The following is a 20,636-nucleotide window of genomic DNA, read 5'->3' as shown; positions in this document are numbered from 1 at the left end:
GCTGACGCCATACAACCGTAAATAAAATGTGTTGAGTGCGTCGTTAAATAAAACATTTCCTTCTTCTTCTTTTAATGTTATTATTAGTAAGTATGTTTCAAATTTAATTATGTGAGAACGGCGGATGATTTTTTGTTTGTGTATTCATACCCCGATAAACGTAAAATAAATAACAGGCAATCGTTAAATTAAATATTGTATGAACCAACCCCCCCCCCCCCCCACACACACACACACCAAAATGCACACTTTATGCCTCCGCGTAGAGGGGTCATACAAAAGTAGGCGTGGCTTGTTTTGAACACAAAAAAAGTAAGCACCTCTGGACCAATCAGATTGTCGTAAAGTGTATAGAACAGAACTTTATTCAACTTAGATCACCAAACGGTGATGCATTGAGGTGGTTTACAAACATATAATACAGACGCCTGCGGTAAACGCATGACATATATATATATACATACATACATACATACATACATACATACATACACACACACACACACACACACACACACACATGATATACACATAATACACAATAGTTATAATAATATAACAGTGTTATAAGCAGTAGTGTATTTTAGATGTTAACCATTACGTATTGTCTATAATTATGCTTTCTTACACATGGTGAGAACACCATGCGTTCTTTTTGATAACACATAGTTGTTTACACACGTATGTGTGTTAACAATTTGAAGACATACGACTGGCTGCTCCTAGGTGATGACCAGGTCACCAATGCTATGCGTCAAAAAGAAACCCAGCACGGTGGAAATCCATTAGACTGTGACGTATAGTTAGCCTGGCAATCATGTGTCTGTGACGCGTAAGTCAGCTACAAGTGCAAAGGGTTATAAATATTTTTTGGTCGATAAAGATGTTAAAATTTGCTTTAAACATGTTTGTTTGAGGATATGTAAGAAATAAAATAATACATTCGTGTCCGTTAGATACCATTTCTCACAACTCATTGTTTAAAAACGTATCAAACTCGCTTTCGCTCGTTAGATACATTTGAAAACAACTCGTTGTGAGATAAATGGTATCTAACGGCCACTCGTGTATTATTCTCTATGTATAGATATTTTTGAGAACAGAGTTAATCACATTTAGGAACATACATAATTTCTTTGTCGTTGATAGTTTTTTCGAATTAAATAATTGACAGAATTTATAAGTATTGGGTCTGTCATCATAATATTTTTTTAGATATATGAATCTTTCATTTGAGAAATATATACACTGAAATAAATAATGATATTCATCACCTAAAGTGATGTTACAGAGAGGACATTTTCGTTCTTGTCTATCGATATTTTGCCATCGGCCAGTTTCAATTGGTAGATAGTGAATACAAGTCCTGAATCGACAATATATTGTTTTCAGGTAAATATAGAAGATAATGTTCGCATGAAAGAGTCGATTTGAAAATTCTGTATGTGGAAAATTTCGGATATGAATTTAAATTATCATTCCATGCTTGTATATACTATCTTGTAGTATAGGCGGAAAGAAAATTTAAGTATTACTAACTCAATGTGCTCTAGTGGTGTCGTTAAATAAAACAAACTTTAACTGTTTTATTAATGTTTTATTGTTATTATTATTATTATTATTATTATTATTATTATTATTATTATTATTGTTTTACATTGCTTTGCTTTCAATCAATCAATCAACAAATAAATGATTAAATACAAAAATAATTCAGTGTTACCACTTTTCATACATGTTTTTGTTAGTTGATTAGGTTTTTAAAAATGTTTATTTTTGTTGTTGCTGTTGGGTTGGGGCTTTTTTGTTTTGGTGTGTGTGTGTGTGTGTGTGTGTGTGTGTGTGTGTGTGTGTGTATGTGCGTGCGTGTGTGCGTGCGTGCGCGTGTGTGTGTGTGTTTGTTTGTTTGTTTGTTTGGTTTGTTTATTTGCTGATGTTGGTTCACAAGGTCGAGGAAAGGAATGGTTAGCTTTGTGCCATCATGAAAGTCCTGAAAATATTATCACTGATGACCTTTTCACAAATTGCGGTTCCCAGCGTTTGTAATCCCATGTACCCTAAACAGTTTAGTACAATCGTTAAGACGGGGGATAATCCTTGATCTGGTAGGAACTACTGGCGATTAACCTTCTAAACCGGGCCAGGGGATGCAAACTGCTGCATAAGCGAAAATCAGTTGAATAACCGTATATGTTTCGTGGTGCTAAAGTATTAGTCGATATAGATTTTTTTTTTTTTTTTTTAACGACACCACTAGAGCATATTGATTATTGGATGACAAACGTTTCGTAATTTTGATGTGTAGTCTTAGAGTGGAAACTCGCTACATTTTTTTTTCTCCATTAGTAGCAAGAGATCTTTTATATGCACCATCCCACACACAGGATAGCACATGCCGAACAGAACAGAACAGAACTTTATGACACTCAGGCCGTTAGGCAACGGCATATGGGGAAACATGAACAAATACATAGTATAATATGTGACAAGACAGGACAGCGTTTACAGGAGAACATTACATAGTAAATAATTATAGTATATGAATAGTTAAATTATATAAATACATGCATACACGGCCATTGGCGTACGGACTCTCATTTTTATAGGGGTGGGGTGGGGTGGGGTGGGGGTGGGGTGGGGTGGGGTGGGGTGGGGTGGGGGTGCGGTAGGGGCAGACTGATATTTGCTCCAATTAAACGAAAATGCCCCAGTCTGGATAACAACATTATTCATATTAGCATTACTACCAAACAGCTAAATAGGATTGTAAACGAATCACTGTTACAATTTATATTATGGGTACAATGATACTAAAAAGGTATCGCTCGCTTGTGACCACGGTCTTTGACATAACAGTCGTGGTGAACTGGTTGGATGGGGGAAAAAAAAAATCTATATCTATATAACTGAACTCTGTCTGGTACAGGTTTACATTAGTCAAACCAGTCTTGGGGTGGCAGGGCTCCTAAAGACCCATTGGGCACTGTCTAATACATGTTTAGATTAGTCTCATCAAGTCTGGGTGGCAGATTGTATTTCTTCTCTTCTTTTGTTGATACTTATTGTGTCCTTAGTCTCCTTTTTTGAATTTTTCATAAATGTATGTCTGATTGTCAGTCACATATATTTGATCTTAGCTAGGTACTTCGTTTTTTTTTCTCATGTGGATCTTTTTATCATATGTACTGTATACATCTGTGTGTGGATATCATGTCAATAAAAATGGGAATAATAACTAAAAAAAGTCTGGGTGGCAGTCTTCCTACAAGTTGCGTAAGAATGTCCATTGATCTCCGTCTAGTACATGTTTAGTATACGCAACTGCCCCTCCCCCCCCCCCCCCCCCAGTGCTGGAGCAAACCCTCAAATTTGTGCCAAAATTATACAGATATTCGGGGAAAATGTGTTAACCTGAGACCTTTGTACTCTGTATTTCCATACCTTTACTCTCAGAATTAGATGTAAACATTGTGAAAATGCGTAGTGTTTCGTTTATAACCTTTGTAGCTGTTTGGTAATAATGTTAATGCGAATAAATGTTGTTATCCAGATTCAGGCATTTTCGTTTCATACCACGGCCTTTGATATACCAGTCGTGGTGCTCTTGCTAGAACGAGACATTTGGTGTACAGTGACGTTAAAAAGGTTTGTTTTGTTTAACGACACCACTAGAGCACATTGATCAAGTAATCATCGACTATTGGATGTCAAACATTTGCTAATTCTGACCCGTCAACAGAGGAAACCCGATACATTTTCCTAATGCAGCCAGGGATATTTTATATGCACTTTCCCACAGACAGGAAAGCACATATCACGGTCTTTGACCAGTTGTGGTGCACTGTGGTGGAACGAGAGAGAAAAAAAAAAAATCAGCTGATGGGTCCACTGAGGTGGTTCGATCCTGGGACGTAAACACATCAGGCGAGCGCTCACCCGACTGAGCTAAATCCCACCCCCTTCGGTGACATTGTCGTTGTTAAACATTACCTCATACAAAGGCAAAATTAATTAATTGACCAGAAATAGAGGGGGTGCGGGTCCCCTTGAGCTTCCGCTAAATTCTCGCTTTGCGTTCGACTCTGATCTTGGAACGGAACACTTGTTTCACGTGTTACTGTTTGTAGTATAACCAATGGACAGACTGCTAAACAATAGAACCTGTAATAAACAATAACAAGTCTGTTTTCACTGTAGTGTTAATTACCAAACATCTCATTATGCTTTTAATATCAGTTGTCAGTTACCTTCGCACCATCCTGAATACCACACACCTCTTTGACGAGGCCAGCCGAATCGACCAATCAGCGCACGGGATACGCAGCGGCGCAGCCACTCGGATAAGAGGATAAACGCCCCGGCCGACAGTGCCCGCTCATTTGGAAATGAACAACTTTGCTTTCATTGGATAAGCGGCTGCATATCATTGGATCAGCAATATACGCCTGAAGATTTGTGTAAATTACAGCTTGATCAAAAGGATTTACAGGTAGCAGATTATCGAAATGGGTTACAGGTAACACGCGTCGCACTGAGTGATATTGCAGCGGTGAAAACATGCCGAAGTCGTTTCTTCTTCACTCGAAAAGGAAAAGAATGGGGATTTGCCATCAAGAAACTGGTACGAATGTGTTTATTTCTTTTATGACTTTAATATTTATTGATTTTATATTGTTCACAAAATCCTTGTTTATATATCTGTATTTTTTTTTAATGAGAAATGAAATTGAATATATTGTAACTTTATTCACATCATATTCTTAATAAAATCCATGTTTAAATGTCTGTATTTTTTAAAATGAGAAATTATATTGAATATAATATTGTAACTTTCAACATAATCAATTCCATTTCTCATAAAAAAAAAATAAACCCCAATATTTGTAAGAATACGTTCATAATTTATGGTAGTGTTTTCGTTTTAATATTGAACGAGTAAATTTTGATATTTTCAAAATTAAATTAATGTACCCCATTTCATTAAAGGGACATTCCTGAGTTTACAGCAATTGTTAAGATGACCGGCCTCGGTGGCGTCGTGGCAGGCCATCGGTCTACAGGCTGGTAGGTACTGGGTTCGGATCCCAGTCGAGGCATGGGATTTTTAATCTAGATATCGACTCCAAACCCTGAGTGAGTGCTCCGCAAGGCTCAGTGGGTAGGTGTAAACCACTTGCACCGACCAGTGATCCATAACTGGTTCATCAAAGGCCATGGTCTGTGCTATCCTGCCTGTGGGAAGCGCAAATAAAAGATCCCTTGCTGCCTGTCGTAAAAGAGTAGCCTATGTGGCGACAGCGGGTTTCCTCTAAAAAAATCTGTATGGTCCTTAACCATATGTCTGACGCCATATAACCGTAAATAACAGAGACTTTTTAACGATTGTAATTAAATATCAAATATATTTTTCTGCATAAAATATTAGTGGCTCTATATTAAACGTGTTTCTAATCGTTCTAATATTTGTACTAGGTTACATTTCATTTTATTTCCGAAATTATTTGAAAACACAATCCAGTTTGGTCTCCTTACAAATATTAAGACGACCAGAAACACTTTGAATATACAGACACTGATATTCTAAAAAGGAAATTTATTTAATATGTAAGTTTAATCGTAGAAATATTTTATTAATCGGAAACATCTTACAATGCAGCAAACTCAGGAATGTCTCTTTAATTAAAGATATACGAGAGGTGTCAAACGTCATCTTTGAGATGTTGGTTTAATGATATATCAGCACATTATAAACTACGGCTAGTTTGTTTACAAAGGCTACTTTTGGGATAAACAAAACAAAAGTTAAAAGGTTAAAGGTTGTGTTTTTTTTTTTTTTTTTTTTTTTTTTTTTTTTTTTTTGGGGGGGGGGGGGGGTTACACCACCACCAGATAACATTAATTTATTGATCATCGCCTATTGGTTGTCAAACTTTTGTTTAGAGATATAAAGATTATACTCTGAACACCATTTCCATTAAACAAAAAATTACAGCCAAATAATTTAACTTACTAGCAAAAAAAAAGAAGTTTTAAAGGATAACCGACAAGCACAGATGTTTTGGGTTTACTTTCCATTATACGAAAAGATTCTTACAGAAACCACTGTTTACGTGTCTATTCTTCCCTGGTATGTTTGCTTATTGCGGTATTTATTTATTCACTTACTTAGGTATTTGCATATTTTGTTTGGTTGTATTCACTAGCTTCTCTTAGTTAGCATTGTTATGAAAATACATGTATAATTTGATTTAAAAAAACAACAACCCAAAAACACATTTCGTTAGATTTTAGAACATTTTATTTTTTCACTTACGACACTTCCTTACATTATTTCCTTCTTTATTTATTTATTTATTTATTTATTTATTTATTACTTTACTTACTTATTTATTTACTTTCTTTATGTGTTTATTTATTTATTTGTTTTATTTAATTTTATTCTATTTTAGCAGACCCCACGACTCCTGTAAACAGCAGTCATGTTGGCAGCACTGATGACCTTCCTAATCCAATGAAAACGTTTCCCGTGACGTCATTATTCCCAAACGCCACCAGTCTGAGACACTCCGACAGTTCCGCCTTCGACAGGATTCCGTGTTGTTTTCATCCTTTCAACCCAGCGCTCCACGGCATTTCAGAAAGACTACCAACACCTTACAACTTCCCTCCTTTTTTCCCGTCACCCACAGTTCAGCCCTACCCAGGCTTTCCGGATCCCACTTCATTTCGTCCGAGCAGGCTTTCATTCCCGGTTTGTTCCACGTTGTTGGCAATGCCACCCATGCCATCGATGCCAAAACCAACAGAAGAAGAAACAAGGGGTATTCACGAAAATCTCTGGACAAATGTGGACCCCAGAATTCCGTTCACGACCTATTTTCTTAATTTAACCAAACTACTGAGAGAGTCGCAGAAGAAGGGAGATAACCAGAGACCCGAAGGAGAAACCTTCAACAAATCGTTCAGTTCAGATGGCTCGGATTCCAATCACGACGTGGTTGCCAATAGCAACACCATTTGCAGTCAAACGAGTGAGGACCTTAATAGGTCAGATGTCGGCAGCGAGTATAAAACAGATTTCAAAATAAAAACAACTGCAGCGCCATTACCGGAAATGACGACAGCTGTAAATCTCGAAAGACCAAGGCCGCCTGTTGATTACAGTAAACTATTCACGCCGCATGTTATGGCGGGAAATTTGAATACGGCGCTATTTCATCCTGCGTTTTTGCAAATGAGCGGTTTGAATTTGCGTCGACCAACCATATCTTCGGACAAACCAGCGCCGATTAAAAAGTACAAATGTGATATCTGCGGAAAGGGATTCTCGAGAAGTAACACACTGGTGACACATAAGGTAAGAATATAAATTATAAATTAATATTTAAACTTTGTCCACTAAACCGTTAATTGAAAACGTATAAATAGCCCTGTTGGTATGTCTGTAGCAAATTTTAGTACCCAGTCTTTCGCAATAGTAAACGGCATAGCAAACGCAAACCCCCCTCACACACACATCACCACCAAAACAAAATCCCAACAACAAAAAAACTCTCAACCTAAATACAAAACACAAAACAAACACCCCCCCCACCCCACGACCACCTTCCCCAAAACAACAAAGAACAAAACAAACACCCCACCCCACCCACGACCACCTTCCCCAAAACAACGAAGAACAAAACAACCCCCCCCCCCCACGACCACCTTCCCCAAAACAACGAAGAACGAAACAACCCCCCCACCCCACGACCACCTTCCCCAAAACAACGAAGAACAAAACAACCCCCCCACCCCACGACCACCTGCCCAAAACAACGAAGAACAAAACAACCACCCCACCACCCCACGACCACCTTCCACAAAACAACGAAGAACAAAACAACCCCCCCCCCACCCCACGACCACCTTCCCCAAAACAACGAAGAACAACCCCCCCCCCACCGACACGACCACCTTCCCCAAAACAACGAAGAACAAAACAACCCCCCCCTCACCCCACGACCACCTTCCCCAAAACAACGAAGAACAAAACACCCCCCCCCACCCACGACCACCTTCTCCAAAACAACGAAGAACAAACCCCCCCCCCACCCCACGACCACCTTCCCCAAAACAACGAAGAAGAAAAGAAACCCCCCAAAAAAACTATATTCTGACATGCAGAAATACACTAAAATAATAAAATAATAATAAAAAATAATAATACAAAGCAATAAGTAAACAAAACACATGAAATAAAATACAATTTTTTTTTTAATTAAATAAAAAGAAAAAGTATAAGAAAAAGAAAATAAAAGAAGAAGAAAGCGCAAAAAAACCACCCCAGCAACGAAAATAATGCAAAAATTCGCTACAATTAATGCCACTGAAATATTACAAGCTTTGGGGAAAATAAATACATACATAGATGTAATTGGGGATAAAATACTTAAACGAAATTTAAATATCAATATCATTATTTTCGTGATTTATCAGCTGTCTCAATTAATAAGTTATAAAGTTTCATTTTCTTTTGAGGAAGTTCTTTTTTACCAGACATTAAAACTTCAAAGGCATTGGTTTTTGCCATTTTTATGCTAAATGACCAATCTGATTAAAATTAGCTCTACTGGTCTACCAGTAGATCTAAAAGCATTGCATGGACTCCCATGTCCAGGTGACATTTCATCTATAAATAACAATTTAAAGATCGACCAATTACACTTCGCCTTTTATAGCGTTATTCGGGAGCATACAAATTCTTAAAATATCGGGCGAAACTATTTATGCAGTAGGCGAACTTGTTCGTCTATTTCAACATTAAAAAACAAGGGGAAAAGTGCAATAATAAACTGTGGATTGTATAAACAGATTTTATGGATATGCCTTCACGTTTTGGGGTTTTTTCGTCTTGAAACGAATTTTATATAACATTTTATAATGAAATTAGTTTCCGGCATACTTCGTAATTCACTCGAATCATTTCGTATACCCTCGGCATAATCCCGAATGTTTTCAAATTCTTTTCAAATAACTGGCATGATTTTGCAAGTAAGGTTTTGATTGGTCGAATGAAAGGTCAAGTGGACATGAGCTCCAACGGGGTGCTGTTTCATCCACAGGTAATAGTAATTAACCAGTGGAGCTAGTTTTAATTAGATTGCTAACTGACTCTTTGCTTTCACTGTCTGCTCTGACTTAAAACATTATTCAATTCAATTCTTTATTCACTCAGACCATATACATAGTACATGGGGTAATATAATAATATAATATTTACAAAGTGAGCAAGTTACAAACATATACAGATAACATTTGGAGAACAAAGTATAATACATAAATAATATAGTAAATACATGTATATTATTAAAATATACTATTTGTTTATTAAAATTTACTATTCGTTTATTCATTTTGATTAAGTGCTTTTATCTTGAATGAGTAAAAAAAATTACATCTTTTTCGAGATGCGAATTGTTTGTTATCTTCAGAATCCAGTATATTAATTTTACATGTTTAACATTTTTTGGTTGTTGTTTTGGCTTAAGTAGTAAATAAAATTTCAAAACGTTACCCGTATCAAAACAATATGAAGTGTGAACGATCAGAAAATGTATTTAATAAAATCATTATATAAATAAATAAATAAATAAATAAATAAATAAATAAATAAATAAATATAAATAAATAAATAAATAAATAAATAAATAAATAAATATCTAAACAATATGAACTGTGAACGATCGGAAAATACATTTAATAAAATAATTAAATACACAAATAAAATAAATAAATAAATAAATAAATAAATAAATAAATAAAATATATAAAAGCAGTTAAATTTTTCTTCTTTTCTTTTAGTTGAACAAATGAAATTTTCTAACATTTCCATAACTAATTCAGTGTAACAAAAACTAATTTAACAAAACAAAACAAAACAAAACGAAAAAATAAAAACAACAAATAAAAACAACAACAAACAACAACAACAACAACAACAACAACAAAAATAGTTAATTATGCGTAGATACAAGCCTTTAAGAGGCCGTTTATACTTGTAAAAAAAATTCACGAGCGTTCAAACCGCACGTCTTTTGCCACCTACATGAATAAATAAAACATGTCGATTTTATTACAAATATTTTTTTCTTTTTTTGTGATTTTTTGTTTGTTTGTTAAAACGCGCTCGCTGACGTTAACCGCCATTAATGTTAATTCTATTATTATGAAGGGATCCTGTTAATTAATATTAGCCAGATTGTAGCGGTTTATGAATTACAGGTACTTAACACTTTTAGTGTCTAACTTACATTCTAGGCATTAAACGTGATTGTAAAAGCTGAAATTAATGGAAGGTGAACACTTTTTTGTCACACTTTGTAGCTGACACGTGGCCTAATTCTAAAAGTGTAAAAATAATCACCAAATAGGATGATCATAGATTACCGTCAAATGCTGATTATACTAAATAGATTTTAGATTAATTAGTCATATCATAGTGTTAGGAAACAAAAGTTGTTGTGGGGTTTTTTATATATATAAATGTCAAATTGGACACAATTACTACTCTACAACGTTATTTATAAAATAAGTCTTAAATTACTTATTTACTTATTTAATAATTTATATTATGCTATTATTCTTATTTATTTATTTATCAATAAACGTTATAACACTATATATATATATATATATATAAAATTTAATTCCCGGTTACAGAGCGGGTTGGATAGAGTAGGGATGGCGTATTAGAGCCTCGCGCAGTAGGTCGTAGAAAATAGCTGACCTAGTCGTCCATTAGTTGACCTTTTGATTATTTCCCATTCCATCCACTGGTGTGTGATACAATGTTTTAAAAACATGCCGAAAGAAATATCTTGTATGAAAAACAGTTCAGAAGTTTCTTTTGTTCAACTTATTGACTTATAAAATGTTTCTACAATTAAATTTGCATATTAAATATATTTTCTAGTTTAGAATTTTAGTGGCTGTATATTAAACGCATTTTTGATCGTTTTAATATTTGTACTAGGTTAATTTTCATTTTATTTCCTAAAAAATATTTTTTTCGGTACGAAATTATTTAGACAAAATCCAGTTTGGGTTTCTTACAAATATTAAGACGAGCAGAAGCACATTGAATATACAGACACTGATATTCTAAACAAGAAAATATATTTAATATGTAAGTTTAATCGTAGAAATATTTTATTAGTCGAAACATCTTACAATGCAGCACACTCAGGAATCTCCCTTTAACGACATCACTAGAGCACATTGATATATTAATATTCAGCTCTTGGATGTCAAACATTTGATAATTCTGACACGTAAGTTTTCAAAAGGAAACCAGCTAAAAAAAATTATTAGCGTCAAGGAATCCCATTTTCCCATTTGCGTGGGTAACTTTTGGCATGTTTCCATTAGAGAACTGTTCGACGCTTGTCCAAGTCAGGTTCCCCTTTGCAGCAATATATCGTGAATATATGTATATACACTTTCCCCACACAAAAAAAAGAAGAAGAAAAGAAATGTTTTATTTAACGACGCACTCAACACATTTTATTTACGGTTATATGGCGTCAAACATATGGTTAAGGACCACACAGATAATTAGAGAGGAAACCCCCTGTCGCCACTTCATGGGCTACTCTTTTCGATTAGCAGCAAGGGATCTTTTATATGCATCATCACACAGGCAGGGTAATACATACCACGGCCATTGATATACCAGCCGTGGTGCACTGGCTGGAACGAGAAATAGCGGTCCACTTTTTGTTATAATATTGCACGTATACTTGATTGTAACGTTTGCAACTCTCCCATAAAACAATATCTGCTTGTCCTCGTCATTTACGACTCCCCTTACCAAAGTTGTAGTGTACGTGATTCACAATTTCTTAACTAATCTGGCACAATCAAAACAAAGGAACCTACATGTAGCAACAATGTTTAATTGTACTTTCTGCTATATTGATGACCTCGTAGAATTCGACAAACACATGATAATTACAGCAGTTCATCTTCCATTGATATATGTATAACAAGAGAAAGTAATCCTGTTCATGCCTTGATCTTTATTAATGTTAATATTAAAAACAATAGTAATAAATAAAAATTGGATTTAATTTTGTTTTTGGGTGGGATAGGGTTACTTAATTCAAGGCAAAATCGTTACATTTTACAAGAAATTAAAAAAATATTTTAGTCAGTATGCAGTTCTAAGTGAATTTGTCTTGAAGCTGCAATCTCGGGGTCTATATGTAAATTATGTATTAGTATTTAGAATAGACCTTGTGTGTCGTCTACATCGGCGAGAGTCTATGATTTGTTATGGAATATATAAGAAAACAAAGGTGTTTGCTCGATTTGTTGACCTTTGAATCAAGCAGGCTTGTGGCCCTTAAAGGGACATACTCTGGTTTTTAAACACTAAGGCATATTTTTCACTATTAGCCGTTTATGATCACTGAAATAAAACATTACTTATATTTTATTGTTTAGATTATCCATTTCCGTACAACCGAAGTGTTTCTGATCATCCTGGTGTTTCTAATACCACAAAAATGCATTTTTCATATTTTTAAAAACGCACGTGCGTCTGAGAAGTAATGATTACTAAATCGCGTTTTTGTCTATTTTTAAGAGTATTTCAACGTCACAGACTATTGAATCCAAATTTGTTACACGTTTGTAAATTAAGCAAACTTAGTGTCCATTGTTATGGGTTGAAAGTAGGGTTTAGGTGAACAATATGCCTTAGTGTTTAAAAACTAGGGTCTGTCCCTTTAACATTTTCCATAGACGGAGCCACGAGTCGAGTGGCTCTGATTGGGACGGGAATAAAAACAATTAGGGAATCGGTCCACCATGAGGGTTCGATCCTTCGACCAAAGCAACTAAGGCGAGCGCTCTACAGACTGAGCTAGATCCCCCCACCCCCCACCCCACTCACACACCCCATCAATGAAATTGGAAACAAGCACGGACACAGGTTACATCATTACTGTCGCCTGTTCCGCTAATGGTTATTCTCATGGGTAAAAACTGCAACAAAACCATCTCCAGAATTCCGTAACCATCGATCCGTTCTAAAAGCCCATCCATTACGGCCCTTGTTTGGAGCTCTCACGTTCAGGAGACGCGTTAATGCTACCGGGAGTCGTCAACACAATGCCGGAAACGAGGCAGGCTGCGAAACAATTGCGATTGGTCGATTCCGCTGCCACATTTGCGCCCCCTGACGACAAAGGCTGACAAAAGAACGGTTTGAGCACAACAGAGCATGCTTTTCCTGAAGCGAAAACAAATAACAACAACACAGCTGCATTATGTGTCTTCAAATAATGAGGTGGCAAAAGTTAGGAAGTGGACGAAGCTAGGTGTTACGCCATTCTCACAACAGACCATTTAACCAGTCTATTTTGTCACGGGCTTCACCTGCCACGGTGTTGGTTTAAGCGATTATTGTTAGATATATGGATAACTCTGATCCGCCGAGGGATGATTGCTTTCCTATTTTATGGAATATTATGTAAGCACAAATCACGAAGTTTGTTGTAGATATATATCACAGGCGAATGGGCAGTTAGAACATTCACTCCTCATTAGCGTATAGTCTCGTTAGTAGTTACTATTACTCGGATACTAGATCAATAGTTGAGTATCCGCCTGAGGTACCATATGTCAGAGGATCAATACCCCATATTGGAATAGTTGGATTTTGTTTTCTTTTTACCTCTGCCAACTGATATATCAAAGGCCGTGGTATATGCTGTCCTGACCGGTGTAATTTTTATCCGCCTGAGGTACCATATGTCAGAGGATCAATACCTTACATTGGAATAGTTGGATTTTGTTTTCTTTTTACCTCTGCCAACTGGTATATCAAAGGCCGTGGCATGTGCTGTCCTGACTGGTGTCGTTTTTTAAATCCCGGTACCAGATTCCACCCAGAACGTATTTTAGCGCCTCAACCGTCACTGACCTTTAATAAACCAGCCCCTGAACAAGCAGCCAAGAAGCTGCAAATATGTGCCATGGGGAGCATGCTTGAACATGAATTATATATAAGAGTACACATAAAGTTAAAAGTTTAATTTGTTTAACGACACCACTGGAGCACATTGCTTTATTAATCATGGGCTATTGGGTGTCAAACATTTGCCAATTTTAACATATGGTCTAAGATAGAAAGCCCCCTCCGAAAGATATTTCCTGGATCCGCCCCTGCAATGGGATAAAATGACAAGTCCTCACCAAGCCTGTAATAAGTGGGGTGCGGCAGTACAAACAAATAGCCCTTTTTACGGTGTGGGCGGGGGTGGAGTGGGGATGTGAGATTTTGCAGGCACGGCGGAAGCAAACAGACATTGGGTGTGTGTGTAGGGGGAGGGGCTGACTGAGATCAAGGGCGCAAAGCACAGTTTCTACGAGGTTCGGGGGTATGCTTCTCCGTAAAATTCATCTCTGCTTTAAGATTTACTACCAAGTGTATTTGGCCTTGTAGGCAACCCCTGCAAACTGCCCACGGCAATCGGCAATGCCGTGGTGATTGCCGTGGAGTTTTTAATTCTTCACGGCACTTTTTTACCTTAGGCTATATTCTGGGTGTTTATCAATGGTATGTTTTTTTGTTGCTGTAGGTGTTGGTGTTGTAACTTCCTGACCGTGTTCACTCTCACAGTCGGGACGTAGCCCAGTGGTAAAGCGTTCGCTCGATGCGCGGTCGGTCTACGGTCGATCCCCGTCGGTGGACCCATTGGGCTATTTCTCGTTCCAGCCAGTGCTCCACAACTGCTGTAACAAAGGCCGTGGTATGTACTATCCTGTCTGTGGGATGGTGCATATAAAAGATCCCTTGCTGCTAATCGAAAAGAGTAGTCCATGAAGTGGCGACAGCGGGTTTCCTCTCTCAATATCTGTGTGGTCCTTAACCATATGTCTGACGCCATATAACCGTATATTAAATGTGTTGAGCGCGTCGTTAAATAAACAATTTCCTTCCTTCTTTTTTCTCTCTCATTAGATATAAATTACATAGTCCCTGAATAACCTGTGTAATTAACCCTTCACCGTGTTTATTTGCAGCGCATTCACACCGGAGACAAACCTTTCAAATGCGAGGTGTGTGACAGAGCCTTTAGACAGCCGGGCAACCTGACGCGCCACCGCCTCACCCACACGACCGTCAAGCCGTACGTGTGCGTCACGTGCTCCAAGGCCTTCAACCGAGCCTCGAACCTGCACACGCACATGCGCACTCACACCAACTACAAACCCTTCGTGTGCACGTACTGCGGGAAGGGCTTTCATCAGAAGATAGACATGAAGATACATTGCTATACTCATACAGGTAAATCAGTCAAATACAAAGAATTATGAAATAAAATGAAGCATAAGCATAGGAGACGGAGATGGAGCTGGGTGGGGGCATGGGCAATCTGCCCCTCAAAGGCAGGGGCTAAACCCAATCTGATTAAAATTAGCTCTACTGGTCTACCAGTAGATCTAACAGCATTGCGTGGACACCCATGTCCAGGTGACATTTCATCGATAAATAACAATTAAAATATCGATCAATTACACTTCGTCTTTTATAGCGTTATTCGGGAGCATACAAATTCTAAAAATATCAGGCAAGACTATTTATGCAATAGGCGAACTTGTTGGTCTATTTCAACATTAAAAAACCGGGGGAAAAGTGCAGTAATAAACTCTGGATTGTATACTAGTATAAACAGAGTTTATGGCTATACCATCACGGGTTTTCTTTTCGTCTTGAAACAAATTTTATATAAAATTTTATATTGAAATTAGTTTCCGGCATGACATGAGCTCCAACGGCGTGCTGTTAGATCCACATGTAATAGTGGAGCTAATTTTAATTAGATTGGGGCTAAACCTCAAACCCGGGCAAAAACTATAGAGAATTTCGAGAAAAATTTACTTGTCTAATTCCTTTTTACTATGTATTTCCATGATTCTACCCACAATACTAATTGTAATCCATGTCAAAATGTGTAGTGATTCGTTTGCAATCCTATTTAGCTATTTGGCAGTAAAACGTTGTTTTGTTTAACGACACCACTAGAGCACATTGATTTAGTAATCACGGCCTATTGGATGTGAAACATGGTAATTTTGACACAGTCGTAGAGAGAAAACCTGCTAAAAAAAATTCGTTAGTAGCTAGGGATCTTTCATATGCACCATCCAACAGACAGGATAGCACATCCCACACCCTTTGATGTACCAGTTGTGGTGCGCTGGCTGGAACGAAAATAGCCCAATGGACCCACCGACGGGAATCGATCCCAAACCGACCGCGCATCAAGCGAGCGCTTTACCACTGGGCTACTTCTCGCCCCTGTTTGGCAGTAATGCTAATATGAATAAATGTTGTTATCCAGATTCGGACATTTTGGTTGAATTCGGGCAAAAATGTTTAACGTCACCACTGGAGCACATCAATTAATTAATCATCGGCTATTGGATGTCAAACATTTGGTGATTCTGACTCATAGTCAGCAGAGGAAACCCGCTACAAATATTAGGACGATAAAACAATATGAATATATTAGACGGAAACATGTTAAGATAATTGGCATTAATCTTATGGCAGTCTTTAAAAGAACAGACCCTAGTTTTTAAACACTACAGCACGTTTCACTATTAGAGCCGTTTATGATCACCGAGTTTCTGGTCATCCTGGTGTTTCTAATAAAACAAAATGCATTTTTCATATTTTTAAAAAACGCACGGGTGTTTGATAAGTAACGGTTATGGAGTCGCGGTTTAGTCTATTTTAAAGGGTATTTCAATGTCACCGATTCTTGTTTCACGCTGTTGTATCCAATTTTGTTACAGGTTTGTAAATTAACCAAACGTAGCGTCCATTTTTACGGGTTGAAACTTAGGGTTTAAGTGAAAAATATGTCTTAGTGTTTAAAAACTAGGCTTGTCCCTTTAAAGGTGGTATAAGGAGAATAAAGTGACAGATCCTAGTTTTTAAACACTACGGCGCATTTTTCACTGTAAGAGCCGTTTTTTTGATAATTAAAATCAGACTTTACTTAGATTTTATTGTTTCGATTATCCATTTCCGTACATCAGAAGTGTTCCTGGTCATCCTGGTGTTTCTAATAACCTACTACAAAATGTATTTTTCATATTTAAAAAAAACAACAACACATACCTCTGAAAATTAACGTTAAAGGGACAGACCCTAGTTTCAACCCGTGAAAATTAACACTAAGTTTAGTTAATTTACAAACTTGTAACACATTTTGATAAAGTTACAATTGAGTGAAACATGAGTCTGTGACTTTGAAATGGTTTTCTAAAACTCGACTCCATAACTGTTACGTCTCAGACGCACGTTCGTTTTTAAAAAATATGAGAAATACATTTTGTGATATTAAAAACACAAGGATGACCAAAAACACTTCGAATGTACGGACATTGATAATCTAAACCATAAAATCTAAGTAAACTATGATTTCGGTTATCAAAAAACGGCTATAATAGTAAAAAAATATCTTTAGTGTTTAAAAACTAGGGTATGTCCCTTTAAGAAGACGAGCCCTAATCTACATATTAAGAGTATATTCTCACTTCAACGTCACAGATTCTTGCTTCACTCTATTGTAACTTTATTCAAATGTGTTACAGGTTTGTAGATTGCATACGAACGACAAAATGTTGTGGGGTTTTTTGTTGTTTTTATTTTTTTTATTTTTTTTATTTCACGAAACACATTACGTGCATAAAACTGAAAAGAAAGGCCAAGTCTATTTGCAATTTGGTGCAACCTGGCAAAGTGGATCAATACTGCCTGAGCCATATTCAGGCCGAAAATAATTAGGAGAGGGAAAAGTTTCAAAGATAGTTGGTTGACGAATGGATGTAAAATAGTGGAAAACCCCCACATTAAAGATACATTCCTGAGTTTGCTGCAATTTTCAAGATGTTATCGACTAACAGAGACTTTTAAACGATTGTAATTATATAGCACACATATTTTTCTTCATACAATATTAGTGGCTATATATTAAACTTGTTTCTGATCGTTCTAATATTCGTACTAGGTTAAATTCCATTTTATTTCCTAAAATATTGTGTCGTACATACGAAATTATTTGAAGACAAAATCCAGTTTGGGCTTCTTACAAATATTAAGACGACCAGAAACACATTGAATATACAGACACGGATATTCTAAACAAGAAAATATATTTAATATGTAAGTTTAATCGTAAAAATATTTATTAGTCGGAAACACCTTACAATGCAGCAAACTCAGGAATGTGCCTTTAAATGGTGCTACATGACACTTGGGATGATTACAGGTCCAATGAATTGGAAATGCATATATATTTTTCAATGATAATTTTTACTCTTTTATATTAACACCATTTCATTATTATTAGGTTAAAAACTTTCGTTTAAAACATAAATAGATAAATAAATATAGTTTTATTTATAATTTGTGTCTCTTTAAAAAAAAAAAGTGGGTTGGGGACGTAGACCAGTGGTAAAGCGTTCGCTTGATGCGTTATCGGCTTAGGATCGATGCCAGTCGGTGGGCCAATTGGGCTATTTCTCGTTCTAGCCAGTGCACCACGACTGGTATATCAAAGGCCGTGGTATGTGCTATCCTGTCTGTGGGATGGGACATATAAAAGATCCCTTGCTACTAATGAAAACATGTAGCGGGTTTTATCTCTAATGTCAAACTCACCAAATGTTTGACATCAAATAGTCGATCATAATTTAGTGGTGTCGTTAAACAAAACAAACAAACGTTTTAACTTTAAAAAAAAGTACGAAACTATTATCTGTGAACCTCAGGTGGTCTCAGTAAACAAAAAAGTACGAAACTATGTCTATTTTTTTTTTATAGGTGAGCGGCCTCACACGTGCGATCTCTGCGGTAAAGGATTCACTCTCGCCAGTACGTTAAACACTCACAGACGAACTCACGCTTCCAGAAACCACACGATCGGTAACCAGGACGAGGCGGAACTCGCGGACGAGGCGCCCGACAATAAGCCTCGAACGGACGACAGGGGAGATAACTTTACCATTACGTCAAACAGACGTTCGACACAACACTCGTACTGTTGAAGAAAGGGACAAAACGCAGATGTCCTGTTTCATGATTAAAATCAAAAGAGATGTCGGGGTCGGGGGAAAGAGACTGGTATTTTCACTAATTATGCAAGATCTTAATTTAAGTATATGATAGTGGGTGGGAGGAATGACAGAAGGGATTCTGTCCACCAACCCTGCCAGTTTAAAGGCTAATTAAAGGGACATTCCTGAGTTTACTGCAACTTTTAAGATGTTATCGACTAACAGAGACTTTTTGACGATTCTAATTACATATCAAATATATTTTTCTGCATAAAATATCAGTGACTGTATATTAAACGTGTTTCTGATTGTTCTAATATTTGTACTAGGTTAAATTTCATTTTATTTCCTAAAATAATTTTTTTTCGTAAGTACGAAATTATTTTAAGACATAATCCAGTTTGGGCTTGTTACAAATATTAAGACGACCAGAAACACATTGAATATACAGACACATTCAATATACAGACACTGATATTCTAAACAAGAAAATATATTTAATATGTAAGTTTAATCGTTTAAATATTTTATTAGTCGGAAACATCTTACAATGCAGCAAACTCAGGAATGTCTCTTTAATATATATATATAAACTTTTTTACGGCTCTATTTTTTAAATATCTGAACAGAAGAGAACCTCTCTATACCGGATACCTCTTAAAACCGGACTTTTTACTTGGTCCTTTGTTGTCCGGTTTAGAGGAGTTTCACTGTATATATACCACACCAACCCTACCCAACCGACGCTTACGATACAAAAGGAAAATGCACATGGTTACGAATGCACCTGAACATGATCTATCGACTACAACAAAACATATGAATCTTCAAGGAGTATGCGCCAGGTCATAAGCATACGAGGTGGGTGTGGGTGTGGGTGTGGGGACAACTGCCCACTAGTACTGGAGCAAAACCTCAAATTCGGGTATAAATGAAACCTTTTTATCAAGTATTTTCATCATTCTATCCTCAAAATTAGTTGTAATCCATGTAAAAATGCGTAGTCATTCGTTTGCTACCCTATATAACTGTTTGGTAGTGATACTAATATGAATAAGTGTTGTTATCTAGATTGTTGCATTTTTGTTTAATTCGGGCAAAAGCCAGCCTGACCCCCTACAAAAATGGGAGCCAGTACGTTTATGCGTCTAGTCCACTATTAAAGGGACATTCCTGAGTTTGCTGCATTGTAAGATGATTCCGACTAATAACATATTTCTATGATTAAACTTACATATTAAATATATTTTCATGTTTAGAATATCAGTGTCTGTATATTCAATGTGTTTCTGGTCGTCTTAATTATTTCCAAGAAGCCGAAACTGGATTTTGTCTTCAAATAATTTCGTACGTACGAAACAACAACGACATTTTAGGAAATAAAATGAAATTTAACCTAGTACGAATATTAGAACGATCAGGAACACGTTTAATATATAGTCACTAATATTTTATGCAGAAAAATATCTTTGATATGTAATTATGTATGTTTTAGTCGATAACATCTTAAAAATTGT

General features: G+C 36.5%; 1 protein-coding gene across 1 annotated transcript; it reads left to right on the top strand.

Moving 5' to 3' along the window:
* Positions 1-6,511: 6,511 nt before the first annotated feature.
* Positions 6,512-19,110, top strand: LOC121378032 (zinc finger protein 626-like). The gene is made up of 3 exons (XM_041506128.1): positions 6,512-7,357; positions 15,073-15,337; positions 18,887-19,110. Exons 1-3 carry the CDS (start codon positions 6,512-6,514, stop codon positions 19,108-19,110), a joined length of 1,335 nt encoding a protein of 444 aa, XP_041362062.1.
* The last annotated feature ends 1,526 nt before the right edge of the window (positions 19,111-20,636 follow it).

Source organism: Gigantopelta aegis, chromosome 7 (assembly GCF_016097555.1).
Source record: "Gigantopelta aegis isolate Gae_Host chromosome 7, Gae_host_genome, whole genome shotgun sequence".
Classification (NCBI taxonomy): Eukaryota; Metazoa; Mollusca; class Gastropoda; order Neomphalida; family Peltospiridae; genus Gigantopelta; species Gigantopelta aegis.
Note: the sequence above shows the minus strand (reverse complement) of the source record. Positions and strands in the feature narration are given on the sequence as shown.